Here is a 13760-nt window from a genome sequence, read left to right as displayed (position 1 = left end):
TTTGGAAAATCTTTATTTCTAATATATGCAAATTCAGTCATGGACAAAAATATATGGAAAACTCTTCCTCCTTTCACGAAAGACTTGAAACATTAAGGCATATGGTAGCAGACTTCATGGAGTAACTTTCTTTCAGCTGGAAGTCAAATCTGCAACTTGTTAGTGTCGTGTTTTGTAGCCAGACATTACAGCAAAGAATAAAAGGGACTCAGAACACGTTCATGCTGTCTTATGAACATAAGCAAAAAAAAACAACTTTTCAGTTATGGGTGTCAGACAGTGAACCGTTATAGCATGTCAGTCATTACCAGCTTGAAAGGTTTTCATATACAATTGGCTTATTCACCTAGATAGGCTGGGATCTACCCAGAGCACTTGATAGAATGAATTTCCATGGAAAAAGTATCAATCGGTAATTTCAATGTGCTAATAAAAGCAGCAATGAGTTGCTAATAAAAGCAGTAATGACACTGCCCAAAACTGGTTACAATCAGAGTCAAGGAATGTATTGATTATACCGTTGGTTGAAACACCATAAAAAAAAAGTCAATTATATCCAAAGAGTCAGTTTGAAGTAGCACTTTCTGGTTGGTCTAACTGAATTAGCATTATGGCTGCAAACATCACATTAAAGGCACATGTTGGCAGACATTCAATACAAGGCCTCTAGCTGAGGAGCGTCCACAAACATTCATAGCACTGTGCAACCGTCCTGACCAGATTCTCTTTCACAACAGAAATACATTCAAATAAAAAACACATTAAAAGTATTTTCGGTTGATTGTCAACCACATCCTGGATTATTTCCCTTAAGAGGGAAAGTAAGAAAATGCGAGATTTAAATAAATTATATTTACGGGAATAGTTCGACAAAGACCCATCCAAACTAATTTAGAAAGTGGAAGTGTTTTCGGCAACAAAAAAGATGTGTCATAACCTAACAGTCCACTGAAAAACACACACACAAAAGAAAGACTTTAAGAGAGTCAAGTATGACAGTTCAGTTCTTTTAGTGATAGCCCTTGGACTGAGACGGATGAACGTTCCGTGATAAACATTCTGAGCAACAAGTTAATTTCAGTTCCAGTGTCAAATATTCAAGGTCCGTTATCACTCATTACCTGAGTGATAGGCTACTGGGTAATGCAGTTCTCACCCATGTCCTGCGCGTAACGATCCGAGACTATGGTGCGAAGCTCCTCAACATCTCGACGCAACTGCTGGGCTTCAGTCAACTTCTTCTGCAGCACCTCCGGACTCATCCAGTCCTCCACTTCCTGCCCCATCGCAGCGGACGCTGAAATAGGAACAAGATATTGCTAAAGTCTGTTGTCAGACGGTACCGTTCATTCTCTGAAAACAATTATCTACAAACATTCGTTTATTATTCACCCTTATTCTATTTAGTTTAACACATCTGTCTCAGGTTTTGACAGACAACAAATCAATAAATGATTCATTTGAATCAAGCAGTGCTTACATGTGATGCCGAGCAGCAGGGAGAGATTGGGGTCTTGTCCCTGGGCCCGCTGAGTCAGCACGTTGCACAGAGAGCGCAGTTCACACAGGCAGGAGAACATCTCTCCATGTAGTCTCTGTGTGAGGCGAGCCCCTGCTGGTTGCAGGGTGGAGGAGGCCTGGTTAGCATACTTCCACTTTGGATCTTCCATATGCTCCTGCAGGGTTAGATTTTGCTCCATCAGCTCCTGGTTCTGGACTGAAAGCTGGAACATAGGATTCAGCATTTCTCATTAGAAAATGTATTGTAGCTTAGCAGTTCCTAACAAAGTCTGACAAAATTTCGCAGGCTCTTTGGACTCCTAACAAGATGGGGTCGCTAGACTCACTCACCTCCTTCATGGCCGTGCGGAGCTGTAACAAGCTCTGTTCTTTGGCAAGAACTTCCTCTCTGAGGGCTTGAGAGCTGCTTTCCTCCTGAGAAATCTGTTCCTCCAAAGTCTAAACACACATACACGTGTAAGAAACAGCAGGCGGAAGATGGTCATAAAATGTATTTGACTTGTGAAGAGGTACATACCCGAATCTGAGAGCCTAGCTGTTCCATCATCCTGTGCTGCTTCTCAATGACCTACAAAGAGAGGCATTTTAATTTTCAACATTAAATATTGTTTGAAAATTGTTTATTTCATTCAACAGAATGCTATAGTACAAAGGGCAGCAACAGATGGTGAGCATTTTTAATGTTGTGGACAGTCTTGTGAGCATTCATGGGGAATAAAAACTCTAGTGGGCAGAGAAGGGCAGACCTTTTTCAGTCTCTGCTGCTCTTCTCTTAGGGTGTTATTCTCTCCTTTAAGCTTCTCAATGTCCAAAGAGGGGAGTCTGGCTCCATCCTCAAGGCCTTCTTGTACACGTTCCTGCAAACTAATAAAGACATCAGGCTGTGTTCAGCTTACATCTATGAATATGCACTGGCAATGAAGAGAAATTCTGTAGGTACATCTAAATCAGAGGACTGTAGACGTGGGTATGTGAGTGCATGTGTGTTCATACTTGGTAACGGTGGTGAGCAGTTCTCTCTCCCTGCGTCTCTGTTCCTCTAGCTGTGCATCTTTTTCCCGGGTGTGCGAATGTGCCTCCTCCAGACAGACCTCCAATTCTCGGACCCTGCCTTGTAGCTGGGCAGCCCGCTGTTCAGACTCTAAAAGCTGATGGACACATGCCCATGTCCAAGATATGTTTAGCTAGTGCTTATTTCCATAACTATCACCCCATGAAGATCACGATCAGCTCAATAAGAAAGGGGGAAATTAAAGCAGAACATTTCCTACCTCTTTGTTCTGGTTCTGGTAATCCTCCATGGTGGGTAGGTCGGCTAGGTAGCGCTCCAGGGTCTCGATTCGCTGCTGCCTCTCTCTGTTCTGCTCTGCCTCTTTCTGACACTTCTTCTTCAGATTGTTGATATGTTTGTCTCGACTGCGGATCTGTAGAAATACACACGGGGAGATAGATCATAGCTGCAGTAATTTGTGGTCTCCGTCTGACCTGTTGTTGCTATGTTAATGTGTGAACAAACCCTTTCTTCTTGTTTCTTCATCTCCTCTGTATGCTTCTCGGTGCTCTCCTTCAGCTTGTCAGCCAAACAACGTGTCTCAGCCTCCACCACCCCCAACCTGCGCTCTGCCTCAGCCTTCTCCTGGACAGCGCAATCGGTGCGCTCAGCGAACTGAGCCCTCAGGAACACATTCTCCCTCTGAGCCTCCTATAAGACAGTCATGCAAGAAAAGTTATGATTCATGATTAGTCAATGGTGTGAAGTTCTTCAGCTGGCATGGACGGATGTGTGGCACACTGTCTCCATCTTATCTTTTGTGCTGCTGACCTGCAGTCGGAGCATGCACATGTCTCCAAACGGTGCCCCGCGGCCCAGCAGAGCCCCATGCACTTGCAGCTCACTTTCCCTCAGATGCTGCTCAAGCTGTGCCATATGTTGCTTCTGCCTGAAATATGACCATGTCCACAGATTTATTAATAGCACAGATGATATAAACACATCCCATGCAGCAACACTGTAAACAATTCAGACAGTCCAAGAATGTTGTGCAGTACCTAGCAGCGGGTAATAGTAATATAATACTGCAATAATAAAACCAAACCAAGATGGTATACATGATTCATAAACTCTAGAACTTTATCTAATAATTCATTAATTACTTAATTTTAAGTAAAAAAGTAAAACGATTTTTAAAAAACAAAACTAAAACAAATTAACATGCATGCTCTGGGGCATCCTGGTGACTCGGTCAGTTAGTTGCATACCTTTTCTTTTTTTTTTTGTGGATTTTCTCCCCAATTGTATCCGGCCAATTACCCCTCTTCCAAGCCGTTCCCGTCGCTACTCCACCCCCTCTGCCAATCCGAGGAGGGCTGCAGACTAACACATGCCTCCTCCGATACATGTGGAGTCGCCAGCCGCTTCTTTTCACCTGACAGTGAGGAGTTTCGCCAGGGGGACGCAGCGCGTGGGAGGATCACGCTATTCCCCCCAGTTCCCCCTCCCCCCTGAATAGGCGCCCCGACCGATCAGAGGCGGCGCTAATGCAGTGACCAGTACACATACCCACAACCAGTTTCCCACCCGCAGAAACGGGCAATTGTGTTTGTAGGGACGCCCGACCGAGCCACAGGTAACACGGGGATTCGAAGTGGCAATCACCATATTGGTAGGCAACGGAATAGACCGCTAGTTGTGCACCATTTTGGCTCAGACCTGATCGCAGTGTCCAGGATTCAAATTCAGCCACAGGACCTTGGCTGCATGTCTTCCCCTACTCTCTTTACCCTGTGTTTCCTATACATCTTTACTGTCCTGTCAGATTAAGTCTAAAAATGCTAAAGAACACCTTGGAGAAAATACAAAACTAAACATGCATGCTGTATTGGAGAGCACTAGGGATTACATAATCACATTGTGACATAAATGTTATTTAATATGGTAATATCAGGGGGCTCTGTGCATATTCCTACCACTACCTTGAACCCTATCCCTTCAGAAGAAGCAAAAATGAAATGGCCCTGCAATAGTTACCTCTCTATTACAAGCTCCTTCTCCTTCAGCAGATTCTCATTGGCTTTCACAAGAGCATCCCACCTGCTGGTCTCAGAATGAAGCGGGCCTGAGTATAAAGATGGGTACTGACCCACTCCAGCACTCATCAACTATACCACCAGTGACAGAAAAATAAGAGAGAATAAATAAGATGTAGCTACAGCCATTCAACCTTTATAGCATATAGAAATTGGCTGGCAAACAAACTTGGCAGCAGTATGACAAAGAAGATAAGTGCGTGAGTACTTGCCCTCCTCTCTCTTAACGCAGTGTTGAAACCAGTCTGTAGGACTTTGTTTACTCCCAACTACTACAGGTCTCATTCAAACATGTATATTTATTAAAGGGCACCGCAACGCGTGCATGTGTGTTTTGATGCTTTCAAGCATGATCCCATCCACACCGAATTCTGAACTCAAGTAAAAGTTATAGTTAAGTTTCAGAATGCAATTAGATAAAATGAGGATTAGCGCTTACATTTAAGTGACAAATAATTTCTGAGATGTTTTTATCAATGAAATTCAATGTGATGTCATCCCACAAAAAAAAAAATGTAAACGTGGTTCTGAGTTTTGGCTTTGTCATTCTGTTTGTCAACAACATACCATATCAAATCTAACTTTGTATAATTACACTTTTCAGAGAAAGGTCACTGCTATTAAAAGGTTTTCCATGTCAAAGGACTTATTCATAGCGCAGGTTATACCTGTCACCCAAAGAAATATATAAAACAGGATACTTATAGTGCACATGTATTGAAGAAAGAAGAAAGAAAGCCACTTCATTTTGTCACTGTATTCTTACAACTAATTCGTTCTCTGCATTTAACCCATCCTATGCTTGGAGCAGTGGGCAGCTGTGGTGCAGTGCCTGGGACCAACTCCAGCTCTTCTTTCCATTGCCTTGGTCAGGGGCACAGTCAGGAGTATTAACCCTAACATGCATGTCTTTTTGATGGTGGCAGGAAACCCACGTAGACATGGGGAGAACATGCAAGCTCCACACAGAAAGGACCTGGAATGGCCTGGGGTTCGAACCCAGGGCCTTCTAGCTGTGAGGCAACAGTGCTAACCACTGGGCCACTATGCCACCTTAAAGACCCAAAATGAAAAACCCAACTGAACAATCATGGATGAAATGGACAAACTCTACAAATTGGAGTCTGTCTCTCTCTCGCGCTGCCCAAGTCTAAAATCATATTTACAGTGAGAAATTGCTTATAGTGATCACATCCATTCAGGTCGGCGTGATCACCATAAGCAATCGATCAGTTTAAAACTAAGGCAAGGTTTTTTGGTTTTTTTTTCATGACATCAACTGATAAGTGCACACTTAACAAATATAATCAAACAGAAACCTTTTCTATTTTACTCAATCTAATTGACTCCACAACAGTAGCCTTACTGTCAGCTATTGTACTATATTAAAATATCAGCTGCTTCAAACACTTCAAACAGAAATATAAAAATAGACTATGGGTTACAGTAACATCACCTAGGGTTGCTTAAAGTACATTTTTAATAACAGTAGGCCAAAGCCTAAAATGAAAGTAAGCCAGTGCCACTTCAGGCTATCTAGTGATTTTAGAGGCAGATTTTTGGAGCAGAGGTAGCACAATTCAGCATCATGGCAGTAAGTGAAAAAATAAAAATTTTAACATCAGACTTCCTGATTTCTACTGGTTTTAAAACAATTTTATAATTTCCCATGAATTAAGGACCCAAAATGAAAAACCCAAAACTTTAAAAAGGACTGTTCGATCACAATAACCAGATTATTTAAAACAGTTTTAGTATAGGAAAGATTCCGTTCAGTGACTTTTGTATAAGCAGTTTATCACTATAAACCACCATAACCGTGATCACCATAGGTGGTTTCCACTGTATAATTATTGCTCACCTGCATTTGCTCCAGTTGTACCCTTAAACTCTCCAGTTGCTGCTTATGTTGCTGTTGCTGCTGCCAGCTAGGCAGTTCAGTACACCTGTCCTGCAGCAAGGGCTCATACACCTTGGCCCCAATATGCTCCCTCAGCAAAACCTGCGTCTGCAGGCCCAGAGAGCTTGGATAAATGCTCGCTGAACTACCACCACTAGTCTGGTTTCCTCTCTGGGTGCCGGGGTCAGGTGCCCCGGGAACCCCAGATCTGGCCTCAGGAAGCACCTTATAGGAGTGATCCAATCCCCCTCTATAGGCCTCAGACACACAGTCCAAGGTGTCCCCGAGCCCAGTAGTCTGTAGTCTGAGTCTGACATCGGGGCACATACCCCCCAGCAGAGCTGACTGATTTAATGTAGGTTCCACAGCAGGAGTGTCAAACCTCTGGCCGTCGTCCATGTGTGTATGGTCCCCAGTGGGGAAAAGTGAATGGTCCAGTCCGTTGACAAGGCTGCGATAACGGCTCAAGCAGTCTGGCTTGGGCTCCGCAAGATCCACTCCAACGCCAGCCTGGGCATCCAGGTTGGGTGATGATGCTGATTTGGAAAGTGAAATAGACTTTGAGCTGGAGCCACTGGATGTTCTGGAGCCAGAAGAAGGCCTGTGAACCTCCGCAGAGGCTTGAGACTCCTCCTGGGTACGTGGCTGAGTCTTGGAGGCCAGTTTACTGGCCGTGGAAGGCATGACATGTGCAGTAGGAATGGGGATCTGACTGCGGATAGGCTGGAAAGAGGGGCTGCTACTGGAACTGCAGAAATCTGACACAAAGATAGACATTAAAAAGAGAGAAGTAATTAAAAATTATGCCACATAAGACGCTTTCACTATTCAATAGACGGATGCACTCTGACTATGTTAAATCAGAGCAGAATATCTGGAGCATTATAGTACAGCCAATTTACTATATTTTCAGGTTGCGATGTAAAATACAGACAACGGTGTTTATGGGGGCCTACTCTGATGTTGATCATGTGTCGACATTGACAAGTGAGCTACTACAGACTGACTACCTAGTTGAATTTTAGATATTTAACCAGTACTTAGAAATGGGCTATTTACTTGGCTTGATTTATAGCAATATGCCTGCAGTACAATGCTATTTTCATAGCCTCTAAGTAGATTAGATGTATTTAAATGTATAAAAATCTAATGTATTAAAATGTATCAAATTTACAAACAAATTTACAGATTTGTTGATTATTATGTTTACAATACTGAAATTACCTGTACCAGAGTTTTGCTGTTTGGTGCCTGAAATATCCTCTGTTCACTAAAGCAAAAGACTTATAGCTGGGTTACTCCTTAACAACATGCAAGAACAGACAAGCAACCTCATATCACCAAGGTACACACCCTACCTCTCTTTCAAGCATTCACAAAAAGCTATGCTCCCTTTATGTGGGAGAGGGAATGCAAAAAGAGCCCCAAAATGACTTTAAGCTAACAACATGAAAACAAATAGCAAAATCACTTAAAGACAGCTAATAGGACCTCCACAAGTCTTGTCATGGACACGTTACATAACTCAAGTTTAAAACCCCAGTACAAACCTGAGACACCTGCAGAAGTCTGGACACCTGGAATTTACTTGAGCATGAAAAACTGGTTATTAGCCGAGGCATTTTTTCACAGCTGCCATGAAGTCAACGGATGAAAGCTTCAGAGCGGCACCAAATTCTTTTCTCTTCATTTCTGAGCACCACCAAAAAAAGATCTCTGAAGTAAAGACTGGCAGCAGTGCAGTAAGCAGGCTCTTTGCCCAAGACTATTGTCCTAAGGAATGAGCAAACCACCCAGTACCAAGCTCTGTGCAACCACACACCAACAGGCACACACAGGAAAGGTTAGGGGTATTTATAGCCCACCTCTCGAGTTACAGGGTGATCTGTGGAAGCCGCTTATTCAAGCACCTTTCCCACTCCCACCATATCACACGTCATACACGTGTACATCCAAAAACAAGAGGTGAAGCTAAATTTTTTGCTGTTCATCTTGGACCTAAATAACCTCAGAAGAACCTGTAGATCTTTGCAACTACTGTGGAAAAACAGCAATTACAGAACACATGCAAAATTATTCTGGCAATATCATCAAGTTCCATGTAAACCTTGAGTGTAAAAGTTGCCTCCGGGCTCATGTGATTCAAGACTGGCTAGAACAAGTCTAAACTACTCGCTCAGAAAAAGAACATCCCTCACATGCATGCTGCTTATCCTGCCAACCTTCCTGCCTCTGAAAACTTAACACAGATTACATAAAACTGACATCAATTTGCTTTTCTAGAAAAGGGATCTTGAGTCCCCTTTAATATTTCCATCCAAATGATTATAGTATGCAATATCAATGATTGTAGGGTCAGCATTATATCTCAAGTAGGAGTCAAGACTCATGTTTCAAGACACTTATTGGTTACGGTGCTGCAACTATAAACGCAGTACCAACAGCACCAACTTGCATGAATGGAATACAACTATCCGTTAACAAAATATACGCCAATTTATAATACTCATTTATGAATGGAAACAGAAACAGAGTTTCCAATGGGATTTTACATCTCTAAATGAAGCATTCAACTAATGTTCCATTTGAAACCATGATAGTATTAAAACCTCTCCATATGACACTCGGGAAAGATTCATGGTTTCCATTTAGCTGTCCAATCCTGATATCCTCCCCATTACCCCACATGCCCAACCACCTAATTAGGCTCAGCACCACAGCAATGGAACAGAGCCTTGGGGCATTTTTGGCTGGGAATATAATCCACCCCTGCAAATCTCCAGTGCATCCGAGGACCATGAATATATTTCTCACTCTATATATAGTCTATGACACAACAACAAAAACTGTAAGATGATGTTTGCTTTCCCAACTACAACACAGAAAATGTAGTGATCCTATTGCATATTGTATTGTGTTATATACACTGATCAACCAAAATATTAAAACCACTGACAGGTAAGTGAATAACATTATCTCATTACAATGGCACCTGTCAAGAGGTGGGATATAGTATTAGGCAGCAAGTGAATAGTAAATTCTTGAAATTGATGTGTTGGAAGAAGAAAAAATGGGCAAGCGTAAAGATCTGAGCGACTTTGACAAGGGCCAAATTGTGATGGCTAGACGACTGGGTTAGAGCATCTCCAAAACAGCAGCTCTTGTGGTGTGTTCCCAGTATGCAGTGGTCAGCACCTACCAAAAGTGGTCCAAGGAAGGACAACTGGTGAACCGGTGACAGGGTCATGGGTGCCCAAGGCTCATTGATGCCTGTGGAGAACAAAGGCTGGCCCGTCTGGTTTGATCCTACAGAAGAGCTACTGTAGCTCAAATTGCTGAAAAAGTTAATGCTGCTATGAAAGACAGGTGTCAGAACACACAGTGTATCGCAGCTTGCTGCATATGGGACTGTGTAGCCACAGCCTGGTCAGAGTGCTCATGATGACCCCTGTCCACTGATGAAAGCACCTACAATCGTTATTTGAGCGTCAGAACTGGACCATGGAGCTGAAGAAGGTGACCTGGTCTGATGATCATGTTTTCTTGCACATAATGTAGATGGCCAGGTGTGTGCACATCGTTTACCTGGGGAAGCGATGGCACCAGGATGCATGGGAAGAAGGCAAGCCGGTGGAAGCAGTGTGATACTCTGGACAATGTTGCTGGGAAGCCCTGGGTCCAGCCATTCATGTGGACATTACTTTGACACGTGCCACCTTCCTAAACATCGTTGGAGACCAGGTACACCCCTTCATGGCAACACTATTCCCTGATGGCAGTGGCCTCTTTCAGCAGGATAATGCACCCTGCCACACTGCAAAAATAGTTCAAGAATGGTTTGAGGAACATGACAAAGAGTTCAAGGTGTTGCCTTGGCCTCCAAATCCCCCAGATCTCAATCCAATCATGTATCCGTGGGATGCGCTGGAAAAACAAGTCCTATCCATGAAGACCTCACCTCGCAATTTACAGGACTTAAAGGATCTGCTGCTAACATCTTGGTACCAGATACCAGAGGACATCTTCAGAGGTTTTGTGGAGTCCATGCCTCAACAGGTCAAAGCTGTTTTGGTGGCACAAGGGGGACCTACACAATATTAGGCAGGTGGTTTTAATGTTTTGGCTGATCTGTGTATGTGCATATGTGTTCGAGAGAGTCACTTCTCACAGCCTATAAAAGGACAGTACCCACTCAGCAATGTTCGGCATCTGTTGTACACCTATCCCTCCTGGAAGAATGATAACTCCTTTCGATAATCTTATTAAGGTTTCTCCTATTTTTATCTTGAATAGATTTTCTGTAGAGTTTTTCATCATCCAAATAGTAGGTCTGAGGATCTGAGGTGTTGTTTTGCTCCATCTACCTGTTTCTCATTGTAGGAATGGGGAGCCCTCTGTGACAATAACTGTGATTGAAGGCTATATAAACAAAACTGACTTAATATTGCACACTGACAAAAGCATGTTTTAATCAAAATATCCGATAGTATATGTAATGCTGGAGCTTCCTTAATATCAATACCTTGTATACAGGTAGCTCACAAGAATATTGCCACCATTAAGTCACATAACTTTGACAGTATGAATTTATTGTTAACTGGCACATAATTGCTGATAGGACAGACACGTTAAACATACGTCCACATATTACATAACACAGAGGAAGAAAAGGCTGTCACCTTCTGTGCCATCAGATGCTGAGGTGCCGAGACCAGTGTCCCCACTGTTTGTTGTTCCAGGCCTGCGGCCAATCCAGCTCTTGAACTTCTCGGACACAGCTGGTGTCTGCCACTCCGTGTCAGTGAACCCAACTAAAATACATTTGATGTTAAACACTGAACAATTGGCGAGCCAACTGACACATGGGCAATGTAGTTTGATTTCTTGTGAGTTCTGACTTACCTGACGGTTTGGATTCAATATATCTTTGCGGGGTGGTCATTGCACACAACAGAGTGTGACCTGAGGTAGGAGAAAAGGACATGAATTACAAATCGTTGATCCTCCTGTGGAGCATAGACACAAAGGAGATGCCCTTGATGTGTCCATTTTGAGGACAAATTACTGAGTTTGGTAAATTACCATCACACGGATGCTGGTAGCATTTCAGGGTTTAGCCTCTTTATCCTTTACACGCCCTATTCTAATCTAAAAAACAAATCGCGTTATCTGAAAAGTTTCAGTATGAAATATATACATCAGTATGAAACTAATCAATTTAAAAGGTAAACCAATCGCAGCGGCCGCTGGACAAGAGATTTGTCCTCTTGGTACGGGAAAACATGTTGTCCGGAGGTGCAACTGATATGATTTACTCTTTGCCAGATAACATTAAACAGACAACCTCAAGGGACATTTCGGGGCAGTTACCCTAACAAAAATACCAACAAGAGCACATGTGCTCATCTTACATAATCTGTTGACACATACACTTGTGCCATTCCGTAGCTTCAAAGAAACTTAATGCAGTCGGTTGGCATGCTTTCGTCTTCTTCTTTTTTAACCGACGATTCAACACCGACTACAGACTCTATCGGTCAGTCTTGTTGGGTGCAAGCGCCAAGTGCCCTTGAGCAAATGTATCTTCAATTGTGTTGGCTTGACCGCAAACCAGCTAACACATGCTAGTCGCTAACGGTGGCTGAAAGAGCATCGGCTGTACGGTATTAACGCGAAACGAAACGCAAATTAGGTTGCGGTAAATGCGGGCTATTTCAAAATGAATAGTGCTCACATCTCATTACGCGTTAAAGTCGGTGAGAAAATCTCTTTTCTCACTTATGTGGAGCGAAATTAGCTCGAAACGGTAACGCTAACTACCACATCGTATGCCCAAGCTGACGTTCGTGTTTAGCGTTAGGTTACTTAGCAATACTTGACAGTGCTACCTACCGCTAAATTAACATTAGCTAAATTAGCTTGTGAGCCGAGTTAGCCAAGTTAGCCGGCGGAGTCGGAAGAAGCAAACTAGACAATGGCGTTAACCTTTCTTTACCTTTTACAAAGATATAAAATACAGATGAACGACGCCAAACCGTCACCAGCTGCCGCTGTTGTTGCAATACTACACTGGCCAACCGATCGCGACCCTTCAGGGACAGGAGGGAGCGCTCCTTTCATATCCCGTTATTGCCCGGTACGACACGATTCATGCGGAAACCGTTGCCTTTTTGCTGCCCCAGCTTGTCAAGACAAGAAAATGTGGATGACTTTCCCGGTTATTGTCTGCCATTAAAGGTCGTCGTACAGTGTTTGGATTAAATAGTCCCCGTGTGACAAATAAAGACATCTTAAAACTTCCAGTCAAAACATCCAGTCATATGCCCAAATAAAAACACGTTGATGCAAAACGAGCGCATACCAGCCTTCGGGCGCATTTCAAAATCCCGCCCATGATAAATAGAACCCGCCCATTTCCAAAGAGGGTCAAACGATCAACATTGACGTCATAATACATGCTCAATAATCCAGGTAAGGAAATCAGTGTTCACGCATCTAAATGAACGCTTCAGAGAGGCCACTCGGCCACTTTAGACAAGTGATGAAACGTTGCTGTCAATAAACGTTGTGTCCAGATGAACTGATTCAACTTTCTGTGACACACCAGATTATAACGTACTTGTGTCATTCAGTAATTAAAAGGTTATCAATGTGGAGACAATAAAAGGCAACAAAAATACTCAGGTTTTAATGGGAAACCAAGCAGAGGTCCAATGGTTAAATGAACTCCCAGACCCTAAAATAACAACCTTTAGTGTTGGTGATTTAGAAAACCCAGCCGCTGGGTATGCACGGATGATCCGCTGTGGCGACCCCTAACTGAAGCAGTCGAAATAATAAGAAGAGGTTTTGGTTATTTAGCGGGAGCGAAAGAGTAACTATAATTTCATGTTTTATCGGCAGAAGCTTTGCCTGACACGTATGTTTACTGAACATTACAAAATTACCAAAAACTAGCCATTGAACATTAAGAAAAAAAAACGTAAACTTGTCACAAATTTGTTGGTGACGCAATGACATAAATCTGCATCTGAATGTAAAAAAATTAGAATTATTAAATCAAATGTATGTGAAACTGTGTACGGCACGTCCATGCAAAATATCAAAAGTTCTCCTTTAAATGTCATTCATGTCATTCATGTCATGTTACCTGAACAAGCCAAAGCAGGTTACGACGAAACAAACCCAGCACTGAAATTCACAAAACTACTATACGCGCGTTTTTTGCGTAACCGATCCTCAAACCAATTGC

At 42.8% G+C, this 13760-nt stretch overlaps 1 protein-coding gene across 2 annotated transcripts; it reads right to left on the bottom strand.

The window, feature by feature from the left end:
* Window positions 1-3: 3 nt before the first annotated feature.
* cep85 (centrosomal protein 85) lies at window positions 4-13684 on the bottom strand. Of its 2 annotated transcripts, none has more exons than XM_056286207.1 (14): window positions 13659-13684; window positions 11411-11470; window positions 11188-11319; window positions 6470-7266; window positions 4550-4680; window positions 3344-3461; window positions 3038-3223; window positions 2793-2945; window positions 2515-2669; window positions 2268-2385; window positions 2039-2089; window positions 1852-1959; window positions 1481-1724; window positions 4-1297 (listed from the first exon to the last, which is right to left on the bottom strand). In XM_056286207.1, exons 2-14 carry the CDS (start codon window positions 11448-11450, stop codon window positions 1134-1136), a joined length of 2397 nt encoding a protein of 798 aa, XP_056142182.1. In that variant the 5' UTR covers window positions 11451-11470; window positions 13659-13684; the 3' UTR covers window positions 4-1133. The 2 variants fall into 2 exon arrangements, with proteins under 2 accessions (XP_056142182.1, XP_056142181.1); XM_056286206.1 differs by lacking the exon at window positions 13659-13684 and adding an exon at window positions 12504-12703.
* Window positions 13685-13760: the final 76 nt, after the last annotated feature.

Source organism: Lampris incognitus, chromosome 9, assembly GCF_029633865.1.
Source record: "Lampris incognitus isolate fLamInc1 chromosome 9, fLamInc1.hap2, whole genome shotgun sequence".
NCBI classification, from domain to species: domain Eukaryota; kingdom Metazoa; phylum Chordata; class Actinopteri; order Lampriformes; family Lampridae; genus Lampris; species Lampris incognitus.
The sequence above is the reverse complement of the archived record's forward strand: the minus strand, read 5'-3'. Positions and strand labels throughout refer to the sequence as shown.

What these genes read in the sequence shown, in the direction of transcription:
- cep85 (XM_056286207.1), bottom strand. Translation starts at nt 11,450, where the DNA reads ATGACCACCCCGCAAAGATATATTGAATCCAAACCGTCAG. An exon ending in TGTGCATGCTCCGACTGCAG is followed by an intron (nt 3,224 to 3,343) that starts GTCAGCAGCACA and finishes ACTGTCTTATAG; the next exon opens with GAGGCTCAGAGGGAGAATGT. An exon ending in CCTGCTGCTCGGCATCACAT is followed by an intron (nt 1,298 to 1,480) that starts GTAAGCACTGCT and finishes TTCCTATTTCAG; the next exon opens with CGTCCGCTGCGATGGGGCAG.